Source organism: Amblyomma mixtum, chromosome 2, assembly GCF_055824585.1.
Source record: "Amblyomma mixtum isolate Tamu chromosome 2, ASM5582458v1, whole genome shotgun sequence".
Taxonomy (NCBI): domain Eukaryota; kingdom Metazoa; phylum Arthropoda; class Arachnida; order Ixodida; family Ixodidae; genus Amblyomma; species Amblyomma mixtum.
This window is the reverse complement of record NC_143013.1, coordinates 261,736,893-261,759,360: the sequence shown is the minus strand read 5'-3', so window position 1 is coordinate 261,759,360 and position 22,468 is coordinate 261,736,893. Positions and strand designations below refer to the sequence as shown.

Sequence of the window (22,468 nt, the reverse complement as noted above, 5' to 3'; positions counted from 1 at the left end):
ATAGTGGATTCCGGGCTGAGCTTGTTATGGATGAACAGACCTAGTATGCGGAGCTCCCCGACCTCTTTGATAGGACCTCCCGTCAGAGAGATTTGCAAACTCGTGTTGTCTTTAGGATTGGATCTGATGTGCAGAAGTTCCGATTTTGCGGGAGCACATTGGAGACTACAGCCGATAGCGTAGCTATCGGTTATGGTGGCGGCCCGCTGAAGGCGGTCCTCCATTTCCCCAAGGCTCCCTACGGTAGTCCAAATGGTTATGTCATCCGCGTAGAGTGCGTGATGAATGCCTTCCACCCGGGCCAATTGGTGCGGAAGCTGTATCATGGCAATGCTGAAAACTCTCGCGGTGAACCATTGGCTGCTACTTGTAGCAGGGTGGTGGGGACTTTAATGTAGATATAAAGACAAGCCCCTTGTAAGGGTCTGGACCGCGCTGACGAGCGCCTCCTCATCAAAATTCTCACTAACACTGTACTGTGCCCGGCGGTGCTCAAACATTTCAATACATCCTTTGATGGCACGTGCCAGTTCTGTGGGGAGGTGGCTGACACCTTCCACATGGTTTGGGCGTGTCAATCTAACCCATCTATCCCCCCCAACCCCACCAGAGAGGACTGGGAGGCGGCCCTGCTCGGCTGTCAAGACCTAAAGAGCCAAAAGGCCTTGGTTCAACGGACGCGGGCGGCGTTGCTTGCCAATGGGGCCCCGGAATAGGGGCTCCACCTAGTACTGTGAGGGGAAAGGGCCAATACGGTCCTACCCCAATCACCTTTCTGTAAAAAATTTAATTGCCCATAAATGTTTTTCACCACCACCCACGGCTGTGACAACCTTGCGAAATACTGCACAGACCTCAGTTTTGAGAACCAGGCGTTAGCGCTAGAAGTCAATCATATATCTATTTCTCCGACCACAATGCTTTCTTCATGCCAATCAAGAACTGTTAGTGGAGTGTTTCTTGAAGAAGGAAAATGTGTGAAAAATAACAATTTGTCCGTGAACCTGGATGCCGTCTTCTGGCGTTATAACCTGATGGCTTCAACCTGGATCCCGTCTGCTAGCGGTTTTGGGTGGCTAGAACAATGACGTCAAAGAATGCAATGTATTTAAGGAGCAACCATCAGATATGTTTTTTTGTCGGGAAAAAGGACTATCTCGGTAGATATGTTGGCAAATCAGTGACCTTGACGCGTTTTCGGTACTCTAATGAAGTTCGAGGTATTTACACTAGTGTAAAACAAATTACGACTGATGTCTCAGCTGGTTGTAATGCATTGCTGCACAGTTTGGGGCATGCGCCTGTCCTAGAGCCCAAATCCGAGCTTTTTGTGCTGAGGGATAATCCAAGAGGGATACATGCGAGGCACTATATGCCGCCACCACCTTTAGAGGTGAAAGTGGGGGGAGTACCGGTCGCTGAGGTCCAAACGATCAGGATCCTGGGTATGTATCTGCAGACTAACAGGAAGAATAGGGAGTCTTTGCAAAGGCTTAAATATACAGTCAATGCTACCGTGCGGCTAATAGGAGAATCGCCGATCGAAAGAGAGGTGTTAAGGAAAAGGACTTGTGTAAGCTAGTGCAGGCGTTTGTGCTGAGTAGAATAGTGTATGCGACGCCTTATTTGAAGTTGGACGCGGTGGAAAAAGGCAAGGTGGATGCTGTGATTAGGCAGGCGTATAGAGCGGCTCTTGGGCTGCCTCACAATGCGTCTACCGAAAGGTTGCTGGGATTAGGGGTGCACAACACCCTAGAAGAACTACAGGAGGCGCACTTGGTGATGCAGCTCGGTAGGCTTTCAAAAACAAAAGCAAGAAGGGACATATTGGAAAGGATTGGCATTGGAGTTGACGTTCCAGCCGGTGACAGGAAAATTCAGATGAGGCGGGAAATGCACAAGGGCTTGTACATAAAACCTTTGCCCAAGAACATGCATCCAAAACATCACGAGGACCGCAGGAAGGCAAGAGTCAAAGCTTTACATGCTAAGTACGGGAAGTACAACGGGGCAGTCTATGTAGATGTCGCCGAGTATAAGGACAAGGACGCATTTGCAGTTGCGGTGGTGGAGGGGCGGGGACGCTTGATCGCCTCTGAGTCAGTCAAAACCCGCTCCCCAGAAACTGCAGAGGAAGCGGCAATAGCACTAGCTATAACTAGTAGTAATGCTGACCTGATCTTCAGCGATTCAAAAACAGCCATCGGAAATTTGGCGAGGGGCAGAATATCTGTCACAGCGGCGCGATTGCTGAATCGGGCCACGGGGCGAGGGACTACGGAGGCGGAAATTGTCTGGGTACCTGCACACTTTGGGAACCCTGGGAACGAGACGGCTCACATGAATGCTCGAGGTTTCGTCAGCCGAGTAGGTGAGCCGGACGTCCAGGGAAGGTCCACGAGAGATGGGCTGGTATCCTTTCATGACATTACTAACCATTTCAGACTTGAGCGGAGGATTTACCCACCCCCGGACAAGGAATTGGTGAAGGCGCAGGAATGCGTCTAGCGACGATTGCAGACTAGATGTTTCTTCAACCCATACGTATTGAGCAAAATCTACCCGGACATTCAGCCGGAGTGCAAATGGTGTCAGGAATTGGCAACCTATGACCACACATTATGGAGCTGCAGAATAGCACCGCCACCGGCGGACATTATGCGTGATCCTTCCCTCGAGCAGTGGAAGGCCGTGTTGGCCAGCTCAGACCCAGTCGTCCAGACCAGGGCCATGGAGTGGGCCACCCAGGTCGTCGTCAGCCATGGGTTGATGGCCATCTAACACGGAATCGTCCACACATGCTCTCTGACGAAAATAAAGTTTTTCCATCCACCCATGTCCTAGAGCATGCCCTTCTATTGCACGAGCAGCGCAATCGATGAAAGCAAGATTTGTAACTTACAATCTAATAGATTACAGCCATGTCCTTTTCCACACGTGCATGCACTCTGCCGGCTCTGGCAGCTCCTGCTCTGCGGGTGATGACGCAGCCACTGTGACTACGGCGTCAGCCTGAGCTCCGTCTTGAGCTGCGTTTTGAGCAACCCGCCGCATCTCGGTGGTGGTGGTGGAAAACGTTTATTTGCTCTATTTTACAGTGGTTTTTGCGGCTTCAGATGGAGTCTTCCATCTTCTCTTCAAGGTCGGTTCCCCTAGTCCAGGGCTCCGCTGAGGGTAGCTTGCCCTACGTGCACGCCTTACTACTTTCAGGATGTCGCTGGATAGCATCCTCTCCCACTGTTCCTCACTATGGTTTTATATTATGGCTAGCTTGTCTATTTTCTGGCAAGCCCATGTGGTATGGTATAGGGTTGGTTTGTCTCCACACCACGGGCACTCGCTCTCGTACCGCGTGTGGTAGATTTCGCTTAGCATGTTGTGGCGTGCTCCTGTAGTCCATCTGCTTGGAGGCCGGCGCTAGAGGGCGGGTTGAGGCTGGGAGCCCTTCCCCATGTTGGCCTATGTTGATCGGGTGTCCGTTCTAAGCTGGGCGCCTACAGGTGACCTCCGGGGGAACCCGGGTTTCAGGTTTCCTCAGGAGGAGCGAACCGGCCCAGGGCTGAAACGCAGCCTGCATCTCGGTAAGCTCTGTCGCCTTGCGGATATTCAGGCGCTGGAAGCCCGGGCGCTGCGCCCGACGAGTGAAAGTAAGCTGCCCTCACAGCTATCCAGGCCTGTCTCGTTGTGATGTCGAAGCTCTGGAAAGGGCTGGACTAGTCCTCAGCCATGGCGGTATTATTGAACTCGAGCGTGCCCCTGAGCGCCAGATCGTCGGTCCGCCAGACCGTCGCCAGGCAGCTGAGTGCGAGCTCAGTAGAGTTGCCTCGAAGGCCTAGGCAACTGTTGGCCTCGTTCAACGGCCCTTCAGCGTTGCTGTCGTTTTCCTGGTGCCACGTTCAATGTTTCACTTGGTACCACGTGCCACGTTCAGAACAGGCACTTGGGATTTTAAATTCAGGTTTTTTTTTCTCTTGGCATGCACAGCGAATGCTCGCTGTAACGCACGTGGTGTGATTACCAACCAGGTAAAGCGAACCCAGGTGACTTCGTCGGTGCTAGAGGCAGTCAGCAAGTCTCAGAACAAGCGTGCATTGCAAGTACTTTCAAGTTCACTGCCCGGCTATATATGTGGCACAATGGGGTGGTAACCTGTCGTTGAACCTCAATTGAATCACCAAAACAAAATTTTACCCTATATTTACCTACGTGAAGCGCGTTCCAAACAAGGCAGAAAATTAATTTTTAGTCACGTGAAGTGGTTGAAAGGAGATGATTTTTGCTTTCGAGGGCAGTCCTTTCTTAAATCTAGCGCAGTCTATGAACTCGGACACAAAGCGTACGAGAAGCTGGAAGACGTTGAAATGCTTCTTTCATCCTCATCTGGAGTAGCATGCCAGGCCTATAACCAGGGAGACCTCTCTATTATTATTTAAAGTCTCTCTCCTGTTCGCCGTTTGGAAATGTAGCCATGCGTTGTGAAGCCTGCCCATTTTTCGTCAGTGCATGTTTTTTTTTACGGCGGTCAGTGTTGCGGCATCATACCCAGTGCTGGTGATTGGTTTGACAGAAAAACGAGAAGACATTGTGGAACTTTCATCGTAACCTATACTGAAGAAATGTGGGAGATATTTACATTGAATCCCACGCAGTGTCTGGTTTCAAAGCGTACGTACTTAGATGACATGGCTGCAGACAGGTCCTCTGCCACATCTTTCAGGATTATGACCTGAACGTGTTAGGAAGACTGCACTGGACCAGCAAGTGCAGTGCGCAGTTTTCACTTCCACCACACGAAGACGACTCTGATCACTGCCGTTCCAGTGTAGAGATTATGACTTTCTGGCGCAGTGCGTTGATACGAACCGAATCAGATGTAAGAAGATGTCGCATGCAGGGTCGCGGGGGTAAACTGAGCGGTGGCAGAGAGAGATGGGGAAAGTTCGCCGATGCTTCTCTTCACCACAACGAAAAATGGCAACTCTCGAGTAGAAGGAGAGGAGGAGGAAGAAAAAATTTCATCAAAAAGCACGTGTAGATGGTTCCTTGCTAGGATGGTCATCAGTCCTCGACTGACGGCAACCTGGGCAGCCCACTTCACGAACGGGTCTGAACTGGCCAACGCGGCCTCGCACTGCTCGAGAGAAGTATACTGTAGCAGAGCCAAAGGGGCGGCTCTTTCGTGCATTCCCACAGGATATGACCATAAGTCGCCGGATCCCTACACCATTTACACCCCAGCTTCACCTCTCGGGGTTATCGTGTGGAGTCATCTCCAAACACACTCCTGCTCCTTGACCAGTCTTATCTGTCGGAGGAAAAGTGGGAGATCGTAACGTTCAATCTGCCTTAAGGGGATGGCATAGTGAAAGGTACAGTAGCCAAAGCGTCGATAACAAGTCGAATTCGCACTAGTCTACTAAAAGATTTCGTTGTATGGGGCCCTAACCATTGGTCGTTCCCTGCAAACGAAAGAAACAAAATTCACCTTGCTTTCGCTTTACATACCATTAATTTATTAAACTTGACATACAAGTTCACCATTCGCAATTCGCTAATAATTTCTCGCAGTCGCTTGTATAGCTGTTCAGCCACGGACATATATTTTCGGCTTGGCCCTTTCCCGGAACCAGTAAGAGGTGCAACTCAGCCTGGCTGCTATGGTGGTGTCGTGAGGCTGTGCCGATTATCTGGCGAGTTCACCTGAAATGAAGAGAATGATGCAGGTGAAGGCGACTGCTGTGGCACAAAGAACAGCGATAAAAAAACTTTTCAGATAACTGCGCCGACCCGCACTGTAGCAATGCGAAAGCAATACGTCCACATACTATATCGACGTCTGTGGCTGCTCTGACGTCCATGTACTATATTGACGTCCACGGCTGTTCTGACGTCCAGGCAGTAATTGATGTCCATGGCTGTTTTGACATCCAAATGTGATTTTCACGTGTTGGTTGGTTGGTTTATGGGGTTTAACGTCCCAAAGCGACTAAGGCTATGAGAGACGCCGTAGTGGAGGGCTCCGGAAATTTAGACCACCTGGGGATCTTTAACGTGCACTGACATCGCACAGTACACGGGCCTCTAGAATTTCTCCTCCAAAGAAATTCAACCGCCGCGGCCGGGATCGAACCCGCGTCTTTTGGGTCAGCAGCCGAGCACCATAACCACTGAGCCACCGCGGCGGCGATTTTCACGTGTAACTAGCTAATTACGACTCATGAACCAAATTTTTCCCACAGCAAGCACAGCAAGATCTCATCACGCACTAACAAAAACTTTTGCACATATATCTTCATTGGGCGATACGACAGTGTGGACAAGCTTTGATGACGCGACATAGCACCTAATGTTTTCTCATTAATAACGCCAGTTCATCTGGCCTGTGCTCCATGGGTGACAACACATTTCTAAGACTAGAACAGCGCAACTTCACAAGGACGAGGAAAGAGGAGTGCTGCTGACCCAAAAGACATGGGCTTGATCCTGGCTGCGGCAGTCAATTTTGATGAACGCGAAATTCTAGAGGCCCGTGTGCTGTGCGATGCCAGTGCACGTTGAAGAACCTCAGGTGGTCGAAATAATTCCGAAGCCCTTCACTACGGCGTCTCCCATGCCCTGAGTTGCTTTGTGACGTTAAACCTCATAAACCCATAAAAAAGGCACAGTGCTTCCGTCGTCCGCGTGCAGGTGCGTAGTTTTAGGTTTATTACGTCATAGCAACTGGTCTAGCAGTTTGCGCTGTTTCACATTTCTGCGTGCGTGAAGCGTGAGAAAAAGGTATAAGCTGGCAACGGCAAGAAAAGAAATATGTAATCACTAAAGAAATTAGACTACTGTGTCCTCATATGTTAAAGTTAATAAAGGCGCTAAATGAAACGCGAAAAATAATATCGAAACGCTGACAAGAAAACGGGAATATCTTAGCTAAGGGAGGCTGATTACAATAATCTTTGGTGGACGGCGCCCATGTTTAGCCCACTCCTGCTAATAATAAGCTCGTGATCGGGATTCTATGATCGTATTCGTCTTTCATTTGAGAGTGACGGTGCATGCTTGGCTCGGAGCCACCACGCTGTGACTAACTCTGAGTTAGGTTCGTTTTATGGTCTATGGGGGTTTAACGTCCCAAAGCGACTCAGGCAATGAGGGACGCCGTAGTGAAGTGATCGGAAACTTCGGGAGCAGCTCTGAGTAATACTGCTACTACTGATCTGTGTGAAGCTATTAAAGGAGTGCTGAAAAATGGATCAACTTTAAGACGACATAAAAATGCTGAGCGTTTAGAGAAACCCTTGCTTGCTTCTAGATAGCGTAAAGGTGAATTCACATCCGAAATGCGACAATTGCACAGCACTTTCTCAGGATGCCGCCGAAGAGGCCGTCTCTCTCGATCGACTCAAACACGCGTATCTCGAGACACGTCCCCAGGAGCCCACCTCAGATGTTGCCGGCCCACCTGCAGACCTGCTTGCCGCCGTGGCTACTCCATCTCTGCCCCATCGGCGCGTACATTTCGCCGTTCCGTCTAGGCGGGGGGCCCTCTAGCGCCCGGCGACGCTATAAAGCGCAGGCGCTGAGATCGGAGTTACCAGCCCTCGATAGAGGGAAATAAAGATGGACATCGCGTGCTCGGAGCGCACGCACGGCACGGACTGTTCGGAACTAGAACCGTGCCACGCTGGTCATCTTGCTCTGGTGCTCTGCTGCGACCCCGCAAATATTCAACAATATCACTCACATAGCTCACTAAGCTTGTCATGCTACGGATGTTGCCGAGCCACGGAAGGAACAGAGATTTTCATTTAGGCGGCAGGCAGTAGCACAGTGCACCTCGTGTCTCCCTTTATAGCCTGCAGTACCTCGAAAGTATACAGGAGAAGCTTTGCTGGTAGCACCTCAGCAACACACATCAAATGCAGGAGTGGGGAAAAGCTTTAGCGAAAAATTAGTCTTGATTGTACGTGTTATACCAGGAAATCTTGTTACAGACATGTAGCAGCCTCCTCTCAAAGTGCGTGAAAAAAATAGTCCGCAACACAAGCAGCTCTTCAAACTAAGGATCTTATTGATTATAGGTTATCGGGTTTTCTTTACCTCCTCCCCCAGTGCAGCATCTGAAGCGCCTGTTTTCAAGGTGAAGCCGTTGCCGTGTAATCAGCGCCGCCAAGAACGGCTTCCTTGGATGCGCGCTGCTGCGGGGACGAGCACATCCTTCGAAGACGAATCCGCTCATAGAGCTCGGGGCACCGGAGGCCAAGACGCGGCACTGGACGTACAAAGCGCCTGCCGTCCGAGAAGGCCACCGGGTCCGAGCCCGCGAAGCTGGCCGCGGTGCTGTAGTAGGCTGCGTTGGCTCCAGCTTTCCTTGGATCTGGCAGCTAGAACAATGAAGTCAAAAAGGGCAGCTCGTTAGGCGTGCAATGGCAACAAACGTCGATTTCGGCCTATAGGAGGACAGAAAAAATGATAGAATTAGTTAGGCTTAAGTGAAACATTTCCCGATCTTCCGCTGTATTATGCTCAAGATCGATTCAGCTTCAGTTAAACAAGATGCAGCTTGGATTCAGAGCTTATGCTCTGTACTCAGCTACGTCCCAGCGCACGTATAGGATAGCGCACGTATAGCGCAGCTAATCAGCTGCTTCAGCTTTGCGATAGATTGAAGGATAGAATTCTTGCTAAACATGCATGTACAATTACAGACAACTTGTTATTTTTCACACATATTCCTTCTTGAGGAAACACTCCACCAACAGTTCCTGATTGCCATCGGTGTATCTATAAGCGCGATGCAGGCGTTCACTGACCCAGGGAGCCAATTATGCCCACCTCCTTTTCTTAAAATGATCGGAGTGTAAAACGTTGTCAATGCCAATGGCAATGAACACAATGAACGCCGACGGCCTATGGCTTGAGTGGCGCGTTTCTGGCATCACGTTGTCAATGCAGCGCACATCTGTCAGTACCTCCGCGTAGCTTAGAACACGACTGAGGTGTCCACTGCTCTAAGCGGGCAGTTGTGCGCCTTCCTTGTGCTTTCCAAGCTCCCAATCCGTTTGTTTCGCTTCTTATAGGAAGCTAAGCTGTCCGTTGATGGCTACAAGGGACAACGGCGACGCCGCGAAACGTAGGAACGGGCGCAAAACACATAGGCTGGCGGTTCGCAGCGGCGAACGGCAGCGGCTATGCGTTTCGGCTGGGGCGGTGCACCTGTGGAGGTTAAAGAGCGACTAAGGTGTCCACTGCTGGTTACAACGGACAACGGCGACGGCAAAGGCGACGCCACGAAATGCAGAAACGGGCGCCAAAGAGCTGCGCTCTAAAATGGATTGTGTTGAAAGGTGTTTCCAATGGGCAGAGCGTTGCGGCGAACGGGCGATGGCGTTCCCTGAACTTCCTTGCAGCGCTGCAACACGCTGTCGCGTTCCACTCCTAAAGGTGAAGTTAAACGCCCCACCACTTATTTTCCAGTGATACTGAGGGAAGATGCACTTTGCCCATCCCCCAGAAGATGAGCCTTTCATTTGCAGTAGTCTAGAGGCTAGCTGGGCTACTTGGTGCACCTGCATATTTGAAACTGGGGAGACAGCGCCAACAGACGCGGACCAGAAAAGAGGGTAGTGGACGGAAATTTGAAGCTGAAATTTAGTTATCCAAATAGTACAAAGCTTTTCGAGGTGTAGAGGTTTACTGACGGGTTTGGGCATAGAACTTTCATTCGTGGCTCACGTGTGAAGGCATTCGAAGCGTGTTTGGAGTTCCAACTGCTTGAGAGTTATCCTCCGGGGTTGCTATTACAAATTTATAGCTGTGCACATAAAATAGCATTTTGATATTTCTAACGCGCTATTTTGCTCTACCCTGGGACGAAGCGAGTTCTGGTTTCCCTGTTCGCTAAACAGCTATGATTAGGAGCGCACTCCGTCTGTCACACACCTCCAACCCTCCGATATCTACAACAAAAGGACATCTCTAAGCATGAATACAGAAGATTTAGGAAAGATGCACTAATGTATCCTTGGTTGCGTAGAGTACGCTATAGTAAAGTATGGTTTTGGTTTGGTTTTGTGAGGTTTAACGTCCCAAAGCCACTAAGGCTATGAGAGACGCCGTAGTGGAGGGCTCCGGACATTTCGACCACCTTGGGTTCTTTAACGTGCACTGACATCGCACAGTAGACGGGTTTCTAGAATTTCTCCTCCAAAGAAATTCGGCCGCCGCGGCCGGAATCGAACGCGCGCCTTTCGGGTCAGCAGCCGAACACCATAACCACTGATCCACCGCGGCGGTATAATACGGTGGGGTATGGTCTGCGGGGCCTTACAGCCTAATGCTACGCATGCGCTTTGAGTGACGCTGGTTTTTCATTCTGCATTAATTTACGCGACCTGAAGTTATTTGACATGCGTTGGCATCACACAGCACACGGACGTCTGCATTCAGGCGCCATCAAAATGCGTCTGCTGCCGCCGGGGTTCGGTGCCGCATCCTAGTGCGCAAGGAACGGGACGCCGTACCCTAGGCGACAACCGCTGGTGATAAATATCGTCGGAGGGAGCAACAGGTTGTTCCAGTGCGTGCTCATTGCATATATGGAACCGTCTCCTCAAGATACATAAATAAATTTTTAGACCTTAGCTTAGAGGCTTTGCGGAAAAACTGATCGGCATTAATGGCAGAGAGGCCTGGAATGGCAGGCCCATTCTGACGTTGCACAGGCAATTTCCCGTTCATACTCGGCCTCCTCCCGCTTGCGGTGTTCGGTTCCATCGCGCTGCCGGCACACTTCACATACTCAGGCCCGTTTGCACGAAGCAAATAGTCATTTCCCAGTTTAGGCGTATTCGCAGTCTAAACCACTGGTTGGTTTTGAGACAAGGAAAAAACGCATAACTGGCTAGCTGGGTCAGCGCACACTTCGCAATCAAGGCCAGCGGCGGTGGTGTAACTAACGCATAACGCGTTACACGGCGGCCGTTGTACCCCCCCAAACTGCTTCTAATGAATGGATTCTGCAAATCGATTGGTAAAGAAAGTGGTAAAGAAAGACGAACACGGACGGAGCGCTTCATTCCTCTGTGTTCACCTCTTTCGGTACCACTTAGCGGGATTTCCTCAGTATGAAACACCATCTAGCCCGCGTTCTTGCCTTGTTGGCTCAGGCTATGAGGGATGCCGTCGTCAAGGGCTCCGGAAATTTCGACCATTTAGGTTCCTTTAACGTCGACTGACATCGCACAGTACACGGGCCTCTAAATTTCGCCTGCATCAAAATTCGAACGCCGCTGCCTGGACCGAATGCGTGTCTTTCGGGTCAGGAGCCGAGTGCCATAACCACTAAGCCACCACGGCGGCCCGCAAAACTATTGCAGTTTTGACAGTAAATAATGCGTGCAACACTTGAGGCGTTTCTGAGCACCTCGTAGAGTAAGCATGCGACGTGTTTCTTACGTCGTCGCTTGCATCCGCCTCGGCCCTCGCGGTGTCCACGGAATCGCCCCGGGAAGCTTCCTGAGCTACGCGCTGCGGAGGCTGCCCCATCTCGCTGAGATGCGTCCTCTTGAGGAGATTCAGGCGCTGGAAGCCCAGGTGCAGCGTCCGCAGTGCGAAGCCTGCGCCGGCCTCAGATGTTTCCAGGTCGGAGTCCCAGGTTCTCGCCGTGGTGTCGCGGCTGCGTAAGAGGCGTCCACCCTCCTCGGTGCTGAACGCTGGCATGTCCCGGTACGTCCGAGTTTCTCTATTTGCACGGTACATTCAACCGAGTCCGTGTTAAGTAGGGTTGCCTTAGAAGCCTAAACAGCGGTAGACCTCTCTCTGTCCGACCTACAGCGTTTCTGAAGGTAACGGCGCCTGATGCTCCGTGTGCTGCGTTCGGTATATCTCGCGCGTGAGCGTGCTCTTTTCCTCCTTCTTCATTCGGTGAGGGGGAATGAAGAAAAGAGGGAAAGACACGGCTCTGTCCACTGGTGGGTTAGCCACCACGCCCACTGCCTGCGTGCCGAAGAAGGAGGAAGGTAAGACGAGAAAGGTAGAGAGAGAGAGAGAGAGAGAGAGAGATAAGGCGCGTAGCTGCAATATCCTCTGCATCCTTTTGTTAATTAAAATTAGGGAACGCCTAACGCAGAGGCCTAACGTAGCGAATGTTTCGACCAGAAAATCATTCCAGCAGTAGGAGGATAAAAAGATTGAAGGACGCTTAAGCTTCGCCTTTAACAGTGGAACGCGACAGCGTCTTACAGCGTTGCCAGGGCGTCCACGGAACGCCATTGGCCGTTTGGCGCGACGCCTTGCTAATCGAAAATTTGGTTTTTTGAGGAAAGGAAGTACGCTCTAACAGTCTCACTTGTTTTGGACAACCGAACCGCGTATGATCGCAGCCCCTGATTATAGGTCGCCGGTTCGAATTCCTGCCGAGAGCTAGGTTCTAACTAAACTAGTAAGTTCATGCTGCACGGAACGCTGAATCGTATGACAAACATTCGGAACATTCTGCGGCAAACGGTTGGCATGATACGAATTTTTTACTACGCGCAGTGCGATTACTCTCAGAAGGAGAGTGGACGCGGTTCACGTCGGCTCCGCGAAACGGATGTCCTACTGCCAAACCATCGATCTGCATCGCTCAACACTAGTTGAGGTGTGTCCAGCAGGTTACCAGGCACCCGTAGACACCATTTTCATCCAGGTGGGCCTGCCTTTGGCGATTTTACGAGGTTGTAACTGTCGATCACATTGGCGCCGCTGCTAAGCCTAAGGCTTGGCGACGACGCCGGGCCGCCGACGCGGCACTAGGCGCGGCCACCATGAGTCTTGCACGGGGCTACGACCCGGAAAGCATGCAAGTAGTGGAGCTACAGGCTGCGAAGAAACCAGTCTTCGATGAAGCCACCGAATATGCTATTCGGAAGAAATTAGAAGAGCAAGAGCGAGCGTCCGCGAAGCGCGTGAGCTCGGAAAGCCAGGAACGCTTGCGCGGTGGAGACGCTGCTGACGGCCTCGACCCCACTTCGGCGCCAAGCAAACCGCTTCAACCGAGGCGTTGGAGACCAGAGGTGGTGCCCAAGTTCGGCACTGAGGACTCTGTTGTCGTCGTGAAACCCAAGGGAACGCTGAACTTGTCAAATTACAAGGGTACCCATCAGATAGGAGAAGCTATATATGCTGCGGCCGGCATCGAACGCAAATCACAAGCGCTTGCAATTTGGCCAGCGTGGGATCAGAACATAGTCACTGTTGGAATCCGAGACGCAGCGCTTATTCGGCAAGTCCTCGCGGTGGAGAGTCACGGATTGGCGGCCAGTTACAAACGGTGCAGGTCTACCTCAAGATGCCCGAAAATACGTGCCGTGGAGTAATTCAAGTGGCTTCCAAAGTGTCCGAAGCAGATATTGCTCAAGCTATTTACTCGCCAGGCACTCCCGTGGTGGGTGTGAGGAAATTAGGAGAGTCGAACGCGGCGGTGATTACATTCGAGGGCCGTAAAGTGCCGTTCAACGTGTTTTACTGGGGAGAGGCTGTGCCCGTCCGTCTCTACCGGAAGACCACACCAGCTTGCACCCGCTGCGGAACAGTGGGACATAGAGCGGACGTTTGCCCTAATCCACGAGATAAGCTCTGCCGGGCCTGTGGAACTATCATCCAAGAAGAGGGGCACGACTGCCAGCCCCGATGCCTAGTCTGTGGAGGCGGACATCTCACGAACTCCGCGGACTGCACCTGGAAATACAGGAATGGTGCCGGAGCCGGGCGGAAGCCTGGCGGAAGAAAATCCAGCAACCAACGTAAATCCAGAGAGGACCGGAAGAATTCAGGGCCTGGGCCGCAATCACAGAAGAAGCGGATGGGGACTCCGTCACCGGGTCCCGCAGCGAGGACCGCAACGGGGGCGTCCCGGCAGGGGCCTGAAGGAAGCGGTCGTCCAGGTGACAAGAAATCGGGAAAAGCCGGATCGGAGGAGACCACGGGCAGCAAGGTGAGCTGGGCACAAGTTGCCGCTTCCCCGCCTCCCACGTTGGCTGTTGAGAAACTTAAGGAGGAAAATAGCAGATTGAAAGAGGAACTAGCGAAGTATAAAAGTCAGGAACTGGGAACATCGGCAGGGGGAGTAAATATGCCAGAAACGCCTGGGGTATCTGCAATGGAGGAGGATGCCTCCCTCCCTCCTACTCAAGAGGCACTAACTCCTGACCCCCAGGGTGAGAAAAAGGAGGAGGGGGAGAGAAACAGTAACGTAGTGGCAACGGAGACCGATAGGGGGGCCGGTGTCAGTGAGAAAGAAGCCAGGATTGAGGCTATTGTGGAGCGATGTTTGCTGAACGACCTTCCGCGTTTGGAAGCTCGCATAACGCAAAATATACAGGCGAGCCTCGAAGGAACTTTACAAATTATTATTGAAAAAAACGTTCAGGCAGCTATTGAGAGGGGCATTCAGGCAGCGGTAGAGCGGGTCTTACAGGGCATCTTAGAGCCCCGTCTGATTAAGCTGCAAGCCTTTGAAATCAGAATCGATCGGAAACTTCAGGAGCTTGCGGAGTGTACGCGGACGAAGGTTCCAAAATTAACTGGCCGCGTGACTAATAGGCAGCTTGCAGCTGATGATTCGCCCAACACCGGGGCGGACGCGCCAAGCGCGATTTCCTTTAGTGTTCAACATGTCACGCCCTCCTGAATTGCAGATTTTGCAGTGGAACTGCCGGGGGTTCAGAAAGAAGAAGGATTCGCTACAGCAATACGTAGATTCGTTGGATAAATTACCAGATATTATTGCACTGCAGGACGTCAATACGGAAGCCAAACTCAGACCATACAGCACGCATCAAAACAGCTCATCCACTTGCATTCTGGTGCATAAGGATTGCACGGCTGTAACAATTGAGCTGGATTTAGTCACTGAGGTGGAACATACATTTATTCAGCTTTTACCGAACGTACGCACTAGCAGAAGTGCGTATGTGTTGAACATATATAGTCGACCGAAGAACAGGGGTGCGTCTTTCGATGAGATTTTCCAAAAGGCCGCGCAATTGGCAAAAAGTGCACCTCTCATCATTGTGGGGGATTTTAACGCATATAGCTTCTTGTGGGGATATAGTAAGGAGGATATTAAGGGCAGGAGACTCGCTGCGGCCATATCGGACCTAGCACTGACGATTCTTACTGACCCGCAGCATCCCACGAGGATTGGCAACAGTGTCTCGAGAGATACATGTCCAGATCTCTCGTTGGTTAAAGGAGCGACAAACTATGATTGGCACAACACGCAGGAGACCTTAGGGAGTGACCACTGCATTCTCAAGATCTGCCTCGACTACAATAAGCATCGCAGACCGAGAGGGAAAGCACGGCTCACGGACTGGTCGTTGTTCCGACAGGCGGAAGACTCTACGCTCAACGCGCCCATTGAAAAGTACGAGGAGTGGGCTGAGTCGCTGCTGAGAGTCAGGGACCGCTTCACACGTACGCTTCAGACATCAGAAGAAGTCCCGGCTATTGACAACCACCTACTACATCTATGGGAGGCCAGAAGAAGTCTCACACGGCGGTGGAAAAGGCAAAAACATAACCGCAAGCTCAAGATCAAGATCGCAAAATTAAGCTTGCAAGCAGAAGAGTATGCACGATCCCTGGCCAAAAACAACTGGTTGGCCAAATGCGACTCCATGAAAGGCACCCTCAGCACCAAGGCGGCGTGGAGTCTTCTTAGATGTTTGATAGAGCCCTCTAAGTCTCGCGGGGATCAGCAACGTAATCTCAAGAGAGCCCTACACGGCTTCGCGGGCACGGACCAGCAGCTAGTTGCAGCCCTCGTGAGCAAGTACCTCTGTACAGTGAAAGACAACGAGCCAGTACGGGATTATGAGGGTATGGACAATCCGGACCTGGACAGAGAGTTCGAAGTCGAGGAAATACAGGCGGCGCTTATGGCCATGTGGCGGGGCACGGCTCCAGGGAACGACAGGGTGACGGTGGGATTGCTTGTCAATCTCAATCAGCAAGCGCTTGAACATCTCACGCAGTACATCAACGAATGCTGGAAAAGTGGACAGTTACCCAAGGCATGGAAGACGGCTGATGTCAGCTTTATTCCCAAGCCTGGAAAGGAGGTGAACATCAATAACCTCAGGCCCATCTCGCTTACGTCGTGCGCCGGGAAACTGATGGAGAAGGCGGTACACATGCGACTTTCTACGTATATAGAAGACCACAATATTATACCTCACACAATGTTTGGGTTTAGGGCACACTTGTCAACCCAGGACGTGTTACTGCAGCTGAAGATGGAGGTTATCGATCCCCCGCGCAAACGAAACAGTAGGGCCATACTAGCATTAGATCTGAAGGGGGCTTTCGACAACGTGAAGCATTTCAAGATTCTGGACAATCTACAGGGTACTCACTGCGGAAAGCGTACCTTTGATTACATCAAGGCTTTCTTGCAAGATATTCAAGCGCACATCAGGATTGGCGACACGAGGTCCGAGGCGATACCCATGGGCACCAGGGGGACGCCTCAGGGAGCAGTCCTTTCTCCACTGCTCTTCAACGTTGCCCTCATGCATCTGCCGGAACAACTTAATGCCATAAGGGGAATCCGCCACGCCCTATACGCGGATGACATAACCACATGGACAACGGAGGGAAACATGGGACAGATGGAGGAGGCCCTCCAAGAGGCTGCCAGTACGGTTGAAAAGTATGCTGAAGAATGCGGACTGCGCTGTTCCCCGGACAAGTCGGAGCTCCTCGTCCTGCGAGGGAAGGGGGATACTGCATCGCTGGAAATCTCGGTCCATGATACACCTATTCCCGAGGTGGAAACAATACGGATTTTGGGGCTGCTCATTAACAACAAGGGTGTGAACGCAGCAGCTATCACCAAGCTCCGAACGGTGTGCGAACAAGTCATCCGTATGATATCTCGGATCACAAGCAAGAAAAACGGCATGCAAGAACAGGATACCCTTCGACTAATACAGGCCTTTGTCATCTGCAGGATAGTGTACGTGGCCCCGTACCTTCGTTTGAGGAAGACCGATCTAAACCACCTGGACGTTATCATTCGAACGGCTTATAAGAAGGCACTCGGCCTACCCATGAAAGCATCTACGGAGCGTCTACTAAAACTAGGGGTACACAACACGGCTGATGAATTGATTAGCGCCCATCTTACAAGCCAGGTAGTGCGACTGGCCACAACTACGACCGGCCGCAGGGTCTTAGAAGATTTAAATATTAGCTTTCCGCAGCAAGTGGCTGGGAGACAAGATATACCTAAAGAGAGGAAGAGCAAATTCCTTACGCTTCCGCTTCCCAAAAACATGCACCCGGAGCATCATCATGCTAGACGAGTGGCGAGGAGCAAGAAGATGAACGAGTGCTATTCAACAAAAGAAGGAGCCTTCTTCGTGGACGCTGCGGGTCCTGTACAAGGAATATCAACAATCTCAGTGGTGCACCAAATGCAAGTCGTGGACGGGCTTTCAGTTCGTAACGGGGATACACAGGCTATGGAGGAAGTAGCGATAGCCCTTGCCGCAACGCACTCAGAATCTAAATACATAGTTACAGATTCCCAGGCGGCTTATAGAAACTATATGCGTGGCAGAATCACGCCGCTAGCCTGCAAAATTCTTAGTCAATGTAGGACTTCAGCTGAACAGAAGGAATTAATATGGGTACCAGGTCACCAGGGAGTTGAAGGAAACGAGCGCGCACACGCTTCGGCCCGAGCTTTTCTTCCCCGGCATCCTTCTACGTCCTCCCTTCCTGATTCTGGCTCCCCCTCTCCGCTAACGACATATTCAGAAATATTGCAACATTTGCGCCTTGAAAGGTAGACACTTCCGAGGCCCGCTAAGGGTCTCAGTAAATCAGAGGAATGTCACCTTCGCAGGCTACAAACTATGTCTTTCCATAACCCAGCTACGCTTCACGCCATTGAGCCCGAGTCCTTTTCGGCACAGTGCAAATTTTGTGGCCAGAAGGCAAACTTGTACCACATGGTATGGGCTTGTCAGAAAAATGACAGCATTGAGATCATAAATCAGCCAACGCGGGAGGGCTGGGAGGCGGCCCTGTCCAGCTCGGACCTCGAGGAACAACGAGCCCTCGTCGCCAGAGCACGGGCAGCGGCTTTCACCAACGGCGTCCCGGACTAGGGACCCGATCAGCCTTCCCTTCAACTAAGGCTTTAATAAACGTTTTCATCATCATCATCTACGCGCAGTGCCGACAACTACAACGCCGACGGCTTTTCGACCGTAACGACCTATATAACGTGTCGAGAAATAATGTTATCTGCTTTTCAGTGGAAGGAGCAAAAAGTGACAGAGTAACGATATTATGAATGTCATGAATTAAAACGTAATTAGAATATCAGCGGGGGGGGGGGGGGTGAAAAAAAATTTGGCAGAGGCTTAGCTTGATTAAACCCGGTAAGTTGCGAAAGCAATAGCCCTGGCTGCGCCTGGTTTGCCTGGTGGTGTGTCTTGGTAGTGCTCTTAGTAAAGCTTATTTATGAAAGTTTTGCCCATTTGTTTTACAAGGCATTATACTCACTACACGAGGGCCCCCACGTGCTGGGAGATTTATGCGTGCCTCGGTCGCCAAAACGAGCGGCTGATGCTAACGGATGATTGTTTAGAAGGTTCCCTCTTCTTTCACTCACACTTTCTCCCTTCCTGTACGGTGCGGTTCGGGGGTCCACCGAGATGACAGAGAATTTCCTTTCCTCAAAAAGCGTTGCGTTCAAAGGGCAAGGCATCGCGCCGAACGGGTGGTGGCGTTCCTCCCTTCCTGTGGTTCGGGTGTCCACCGAGATGACAGAGAATTACTGCGCCATGCCTTGCCCTTTGAACGCACCGATTTTTGAGGGAAGAAAATGGCGCAGTAATTCTCTGTCATCTCGGTGGACACCCGAACCGACCGCTAAGCGCGCCGCGCGCGGCAGAAGCGGGAGTTCGGCCGCGCTTGTTAGCTGCGGCCTCGCTACGCGACGGCGCAAGTTGGAGCCCCGCTCTTGCAGCTGTGACGTCAGACCGCTAAGCGCGCCGCGCGTGGCAGGAGCAGGAGTTAGGCCGCGCTTGGTAGCTACCGGCCTCGCTACGCGACGGGCTGAAAGTGCAAGCAGTATTGCTTTCGCAATAAAAGGAGAGAAATAGTTCGAAACGAGGCCGTACTGGCGATGCTGGTCGACTGTCAAGACTTCTTTAAGAAGAAGTCCGCATGGCTAGGGTTAGTTGGTATGGCTACAGAATCATTACCAAAGTTCCAAGACATGTATATTTTTAACTTTTATGATTTTAAAACCAATTTGCCAAGATATGACAGGAAACAGTTGCCAAAAACAAAGAAAGAACAACGATTAACCCCACAAATTATTAAACATGCAATTTGAGTAGAATCATTATCATTACTTGACTGTTCTTTTCATGTGGCACATATTTATAGGCACAGGTATATTCCGACAGATTGTATTCATAGGCTTTTATATTGCTGAAGCTTGCGTAACAAACTTCTAGGAAAAACGTAACCCGAGCGGTCGTAATACGCGGATTTGTCAGGCTTGAAAACAATTCCCTGCGTTTATTTCGCACGCCTGGCTTCACGTGGCTTGCAGCAAAAAAGAATCCGAAGCCATTCGCGGCAGACTGCAACTGAAACCAAACAGGTTGTATGCACTAGCAGAGACGCCCTGACCGATGGGTCAGTGCGAGCATCACTTGCGCCGCGGCGATTAAAATGTTACCATGCAATGAAAGGGGAACTTACTCGTCCAGCTCTAATCAATGACTTCTTAAATGCGTTGACTTTGATCGGATTTGCCGGATCCACTTCAGTTCGCCCGAAACCCCGCTGAAACAAGGTGCGTGTGGAGCGATTAGTGAGTGTCATAACTCTGTTAGAGAAAAATTCTCTTTAATTAAGGTGAACACACAAGTGGCCTATTGGTTATCAAGACTGTGTTGGGACTGATCTGCCTTTTCCCACCACTCTCAAACACTCTCAACCTCCCTTCCAAGGGATGGAATCACAGGAGCGATGAGAGGCTGCTCTGCTCAGCTCACAGGCGTAGCTACAGTTTCGCATCGTGGGCTGGGCCTTGAAGGTCGCCGCGGCCCGACAGTGTCCGGTCGTTAGCGCTGCGTTAGCGCTGACAAGGTTGTGGCAGACACGCGGCCATGGAGCAGTAGGCCACAGCGTAACCTCAAGCTGGTTATGCAAGCATGACATTCGCTTGCATAATGAGGGTTAGCTGAGCTAAGCCGCAGTCATTTTTTGCTTGATTGCTGGGGACGGTCTCAGGGGACACGTTGCTGGGGTGCTGGGGAAGCGTCCGATAAACATTTTACAGCGTAGGTCATTTCAGCGGGGGGAGGTTTTGTGATGATGCCTTTATGATGATGAAGGAAATGAAGGCGTGGGAGAAATGGGGATAATTTTGAACCGAATATTGCGCTGAGGAATACTGGACAACGTGTTGTGGTGTTAAATGCTTTAAAATAGCCCTGACAGCCGTTTTGAACCTTCGGCCGCAAGATTGGTTACAATATGTCTTTTCGCACAACTAGGAAACGCCTACTTATTGTGAGGCGAATAACATTCTCAGCATGAAATGACGCAGAGATTGTAATGTACCGAGGCTGCTTCAATGAACGTTTTGTGACATTTCAATTTCATGGGTGATATGGCGTGGAGAGTTATTGAGTGTGCCCAGTCTAGAAATTACACATCAAGGCTCAAACTTTCGGCCGAAATTCATGTTGTAAAATCCAGAACTAAAGGTCACTTTTTCAGCCTGTGCAAATGATAGTGGGATCACTCAAGCTTGTGCTAGCTCTGTTATGGAATTAAAAACTGAGGGCGCCCCACAACGATGCACATTGACTGAGTGTGGAAAACATGTAATGCACAGACAAAATCGAGGTTGGTTGTGTGGTGGTGGTGAAAACTTTTTAATAAACAAAAGGAGAGTTTGCAGACCAAAAATGGCCCTTTACATAGGTGGAGTCCTTAGTCCGGGACCCCGCTGGTGAAGGCCGCTACTCGCGCCCGTTGGACTAGAGCCCTTTGAGACTCCAGCCCCGAGCAGTTGAGCAGGGCTGCCTCCCATGCCTCTCGGGAAGGGGAAGGATTGGGTGGAAGGGAAGAATTCTTTTGACAGGCCCAAACCATCTGGAAGGTATCGGTTACTTCCCCACAGTGAGGGCAGCGCCCATCAATTTTGGGGTCGAAATGTTTCACTATTGCAGGACACAACAGAGTGTTGGTCTGCAAGCGCCTCAGAGTTCGCTCATCAGCTTTACGTAGGCCCTTAGCCGGGACCGGGAAAAGCCGATGGCGTTCGCAATAGTAGTCCAGAATTTCTCTGAACCGCAGAAGCGGTTGCACAATCTCCGAGCCGGAAGAGCTTGGATGAGGTGCCCGGTAGGTAAGCGCTCGGGCAGCCGCGTCCGCAGCCTCATTTCCTCTAACACCCTGATGGCCCGGAGTCCAAACAATGCGTTTGGGTGAAGGGTTCGATTCCCTCACTGCGCGCTTTAATATACTGTAGGCTAAAGGTGAAATCTCGCCAGCCAGGTAGTGTTGACAGGTTCGACGCGAATCTGTCACGATTACCTTCGAATTCAAGTCCGAGGCGGCAAGCGCAATGGCTACTTCCTCGGCCTGTGCTGAATTTCGAGCTCCAAAAGGAGAGCCCGTTAACGCATTGATCCTGGTGAACTACTGCGGCCGTGTAGAATCCATTGGGCGACGGCCCTGCCACGTCAACGTAGTATACACCCTGTTTGGATCCGTGTTGGTGTTCGAGTGCCCGAGCGCGCGCCTCTCGTCTGCATTCGTGTGTGTGTGTGTGTCCATGTTGCGCGGGAGTGGAGGGACCCAGAGCTTGTGACGCCATAGCTCCGGAATCCGACACGTCTCCTCTGGAGTGCACTCGTGTTGGATGTGCAAGCGGTCTAGCAGGCGGCGCCCGGATGGTTGTGTGGGCCCTCATTGCAGGAGCCCATTAGCTTTTGCAGCCGCTTTTGCCCATTGCACCCAGCAACAATAGATTGCTTTTTTGACAGTGCTTGCGAGAGAGCTGCGGAGAAATAGCATGCTATCGGCGCTTTAGTTTGTTTTGCATAGTGAATGTTTCGTTCACACAGAATACATGCAAATTAAGTTGCACTGCGAAATCGGTTACCAGTTCATGTCTCCCGTTTCTCGAAGCCCTAGGCGCTGCTGCTCCTGCTCAATGTTTTAATAGAATGCGAAAAAAAAAATTGGGTGTGGTTTAGCTGATTAAACCCGGTTGGAAGCAATAGCTTCATACCAATGGCTACGCCTAGTTTCGCTATGGCCAAGCTTTTAGTGGCTAACTGTTTATCTTGGCTGACCCTGGCCTTTCTCTGTTTCTCTTGGCTGAGCACAACCTTTCATAGTTTATATACGAAACGAAGACACAATTTTAGGCACCGACAAA

General features: G+C 51.1%; 1 protein-coding gene and 1 pseudogene across 1 annotated transcript; one reads left to right on the top strand and one right to left on the bottom strand.

Moving 5' to 3' along the window:
• Positions 1 to 5,490: 5,490 nt before the first annotated feature.
• LOC149363780 (uncharacterized) lies at positions 5,491 to 12,079 on the bottom strand. The gene is made up of 3 exons (XM_089573724.1): positions 11,452 to 12,079; positions 8,095 to 8,378; positions 5,491 to 5,700 (listed from the first exon to the last, which is right to left on the bottom strand). The coding sequence occupies exons 1-2, from the start codon at positions 11,752 to 11,754 to the stop codon at positions 8,130 to 8,132; spliced, it is 552 nt and encodes a 183-aa protein (XP_089429850.1). The 5' UTR covers positions 11,755 to 12,079; the 3' UTR covers positions 5,491 to 5,700; positions 8,095 to 8,129.
• A 70-nt stretch (positions 12,080 to 12,149) lies between these two features.
• On the top strand, positions 12,150 to 14,670 carry LOC149363779 (uncharacterized; annotated as a pseudogene).
• The last annotated feature ends 7,798 nt before the right edge of the window (positions 14,671 to 22,468 follow it).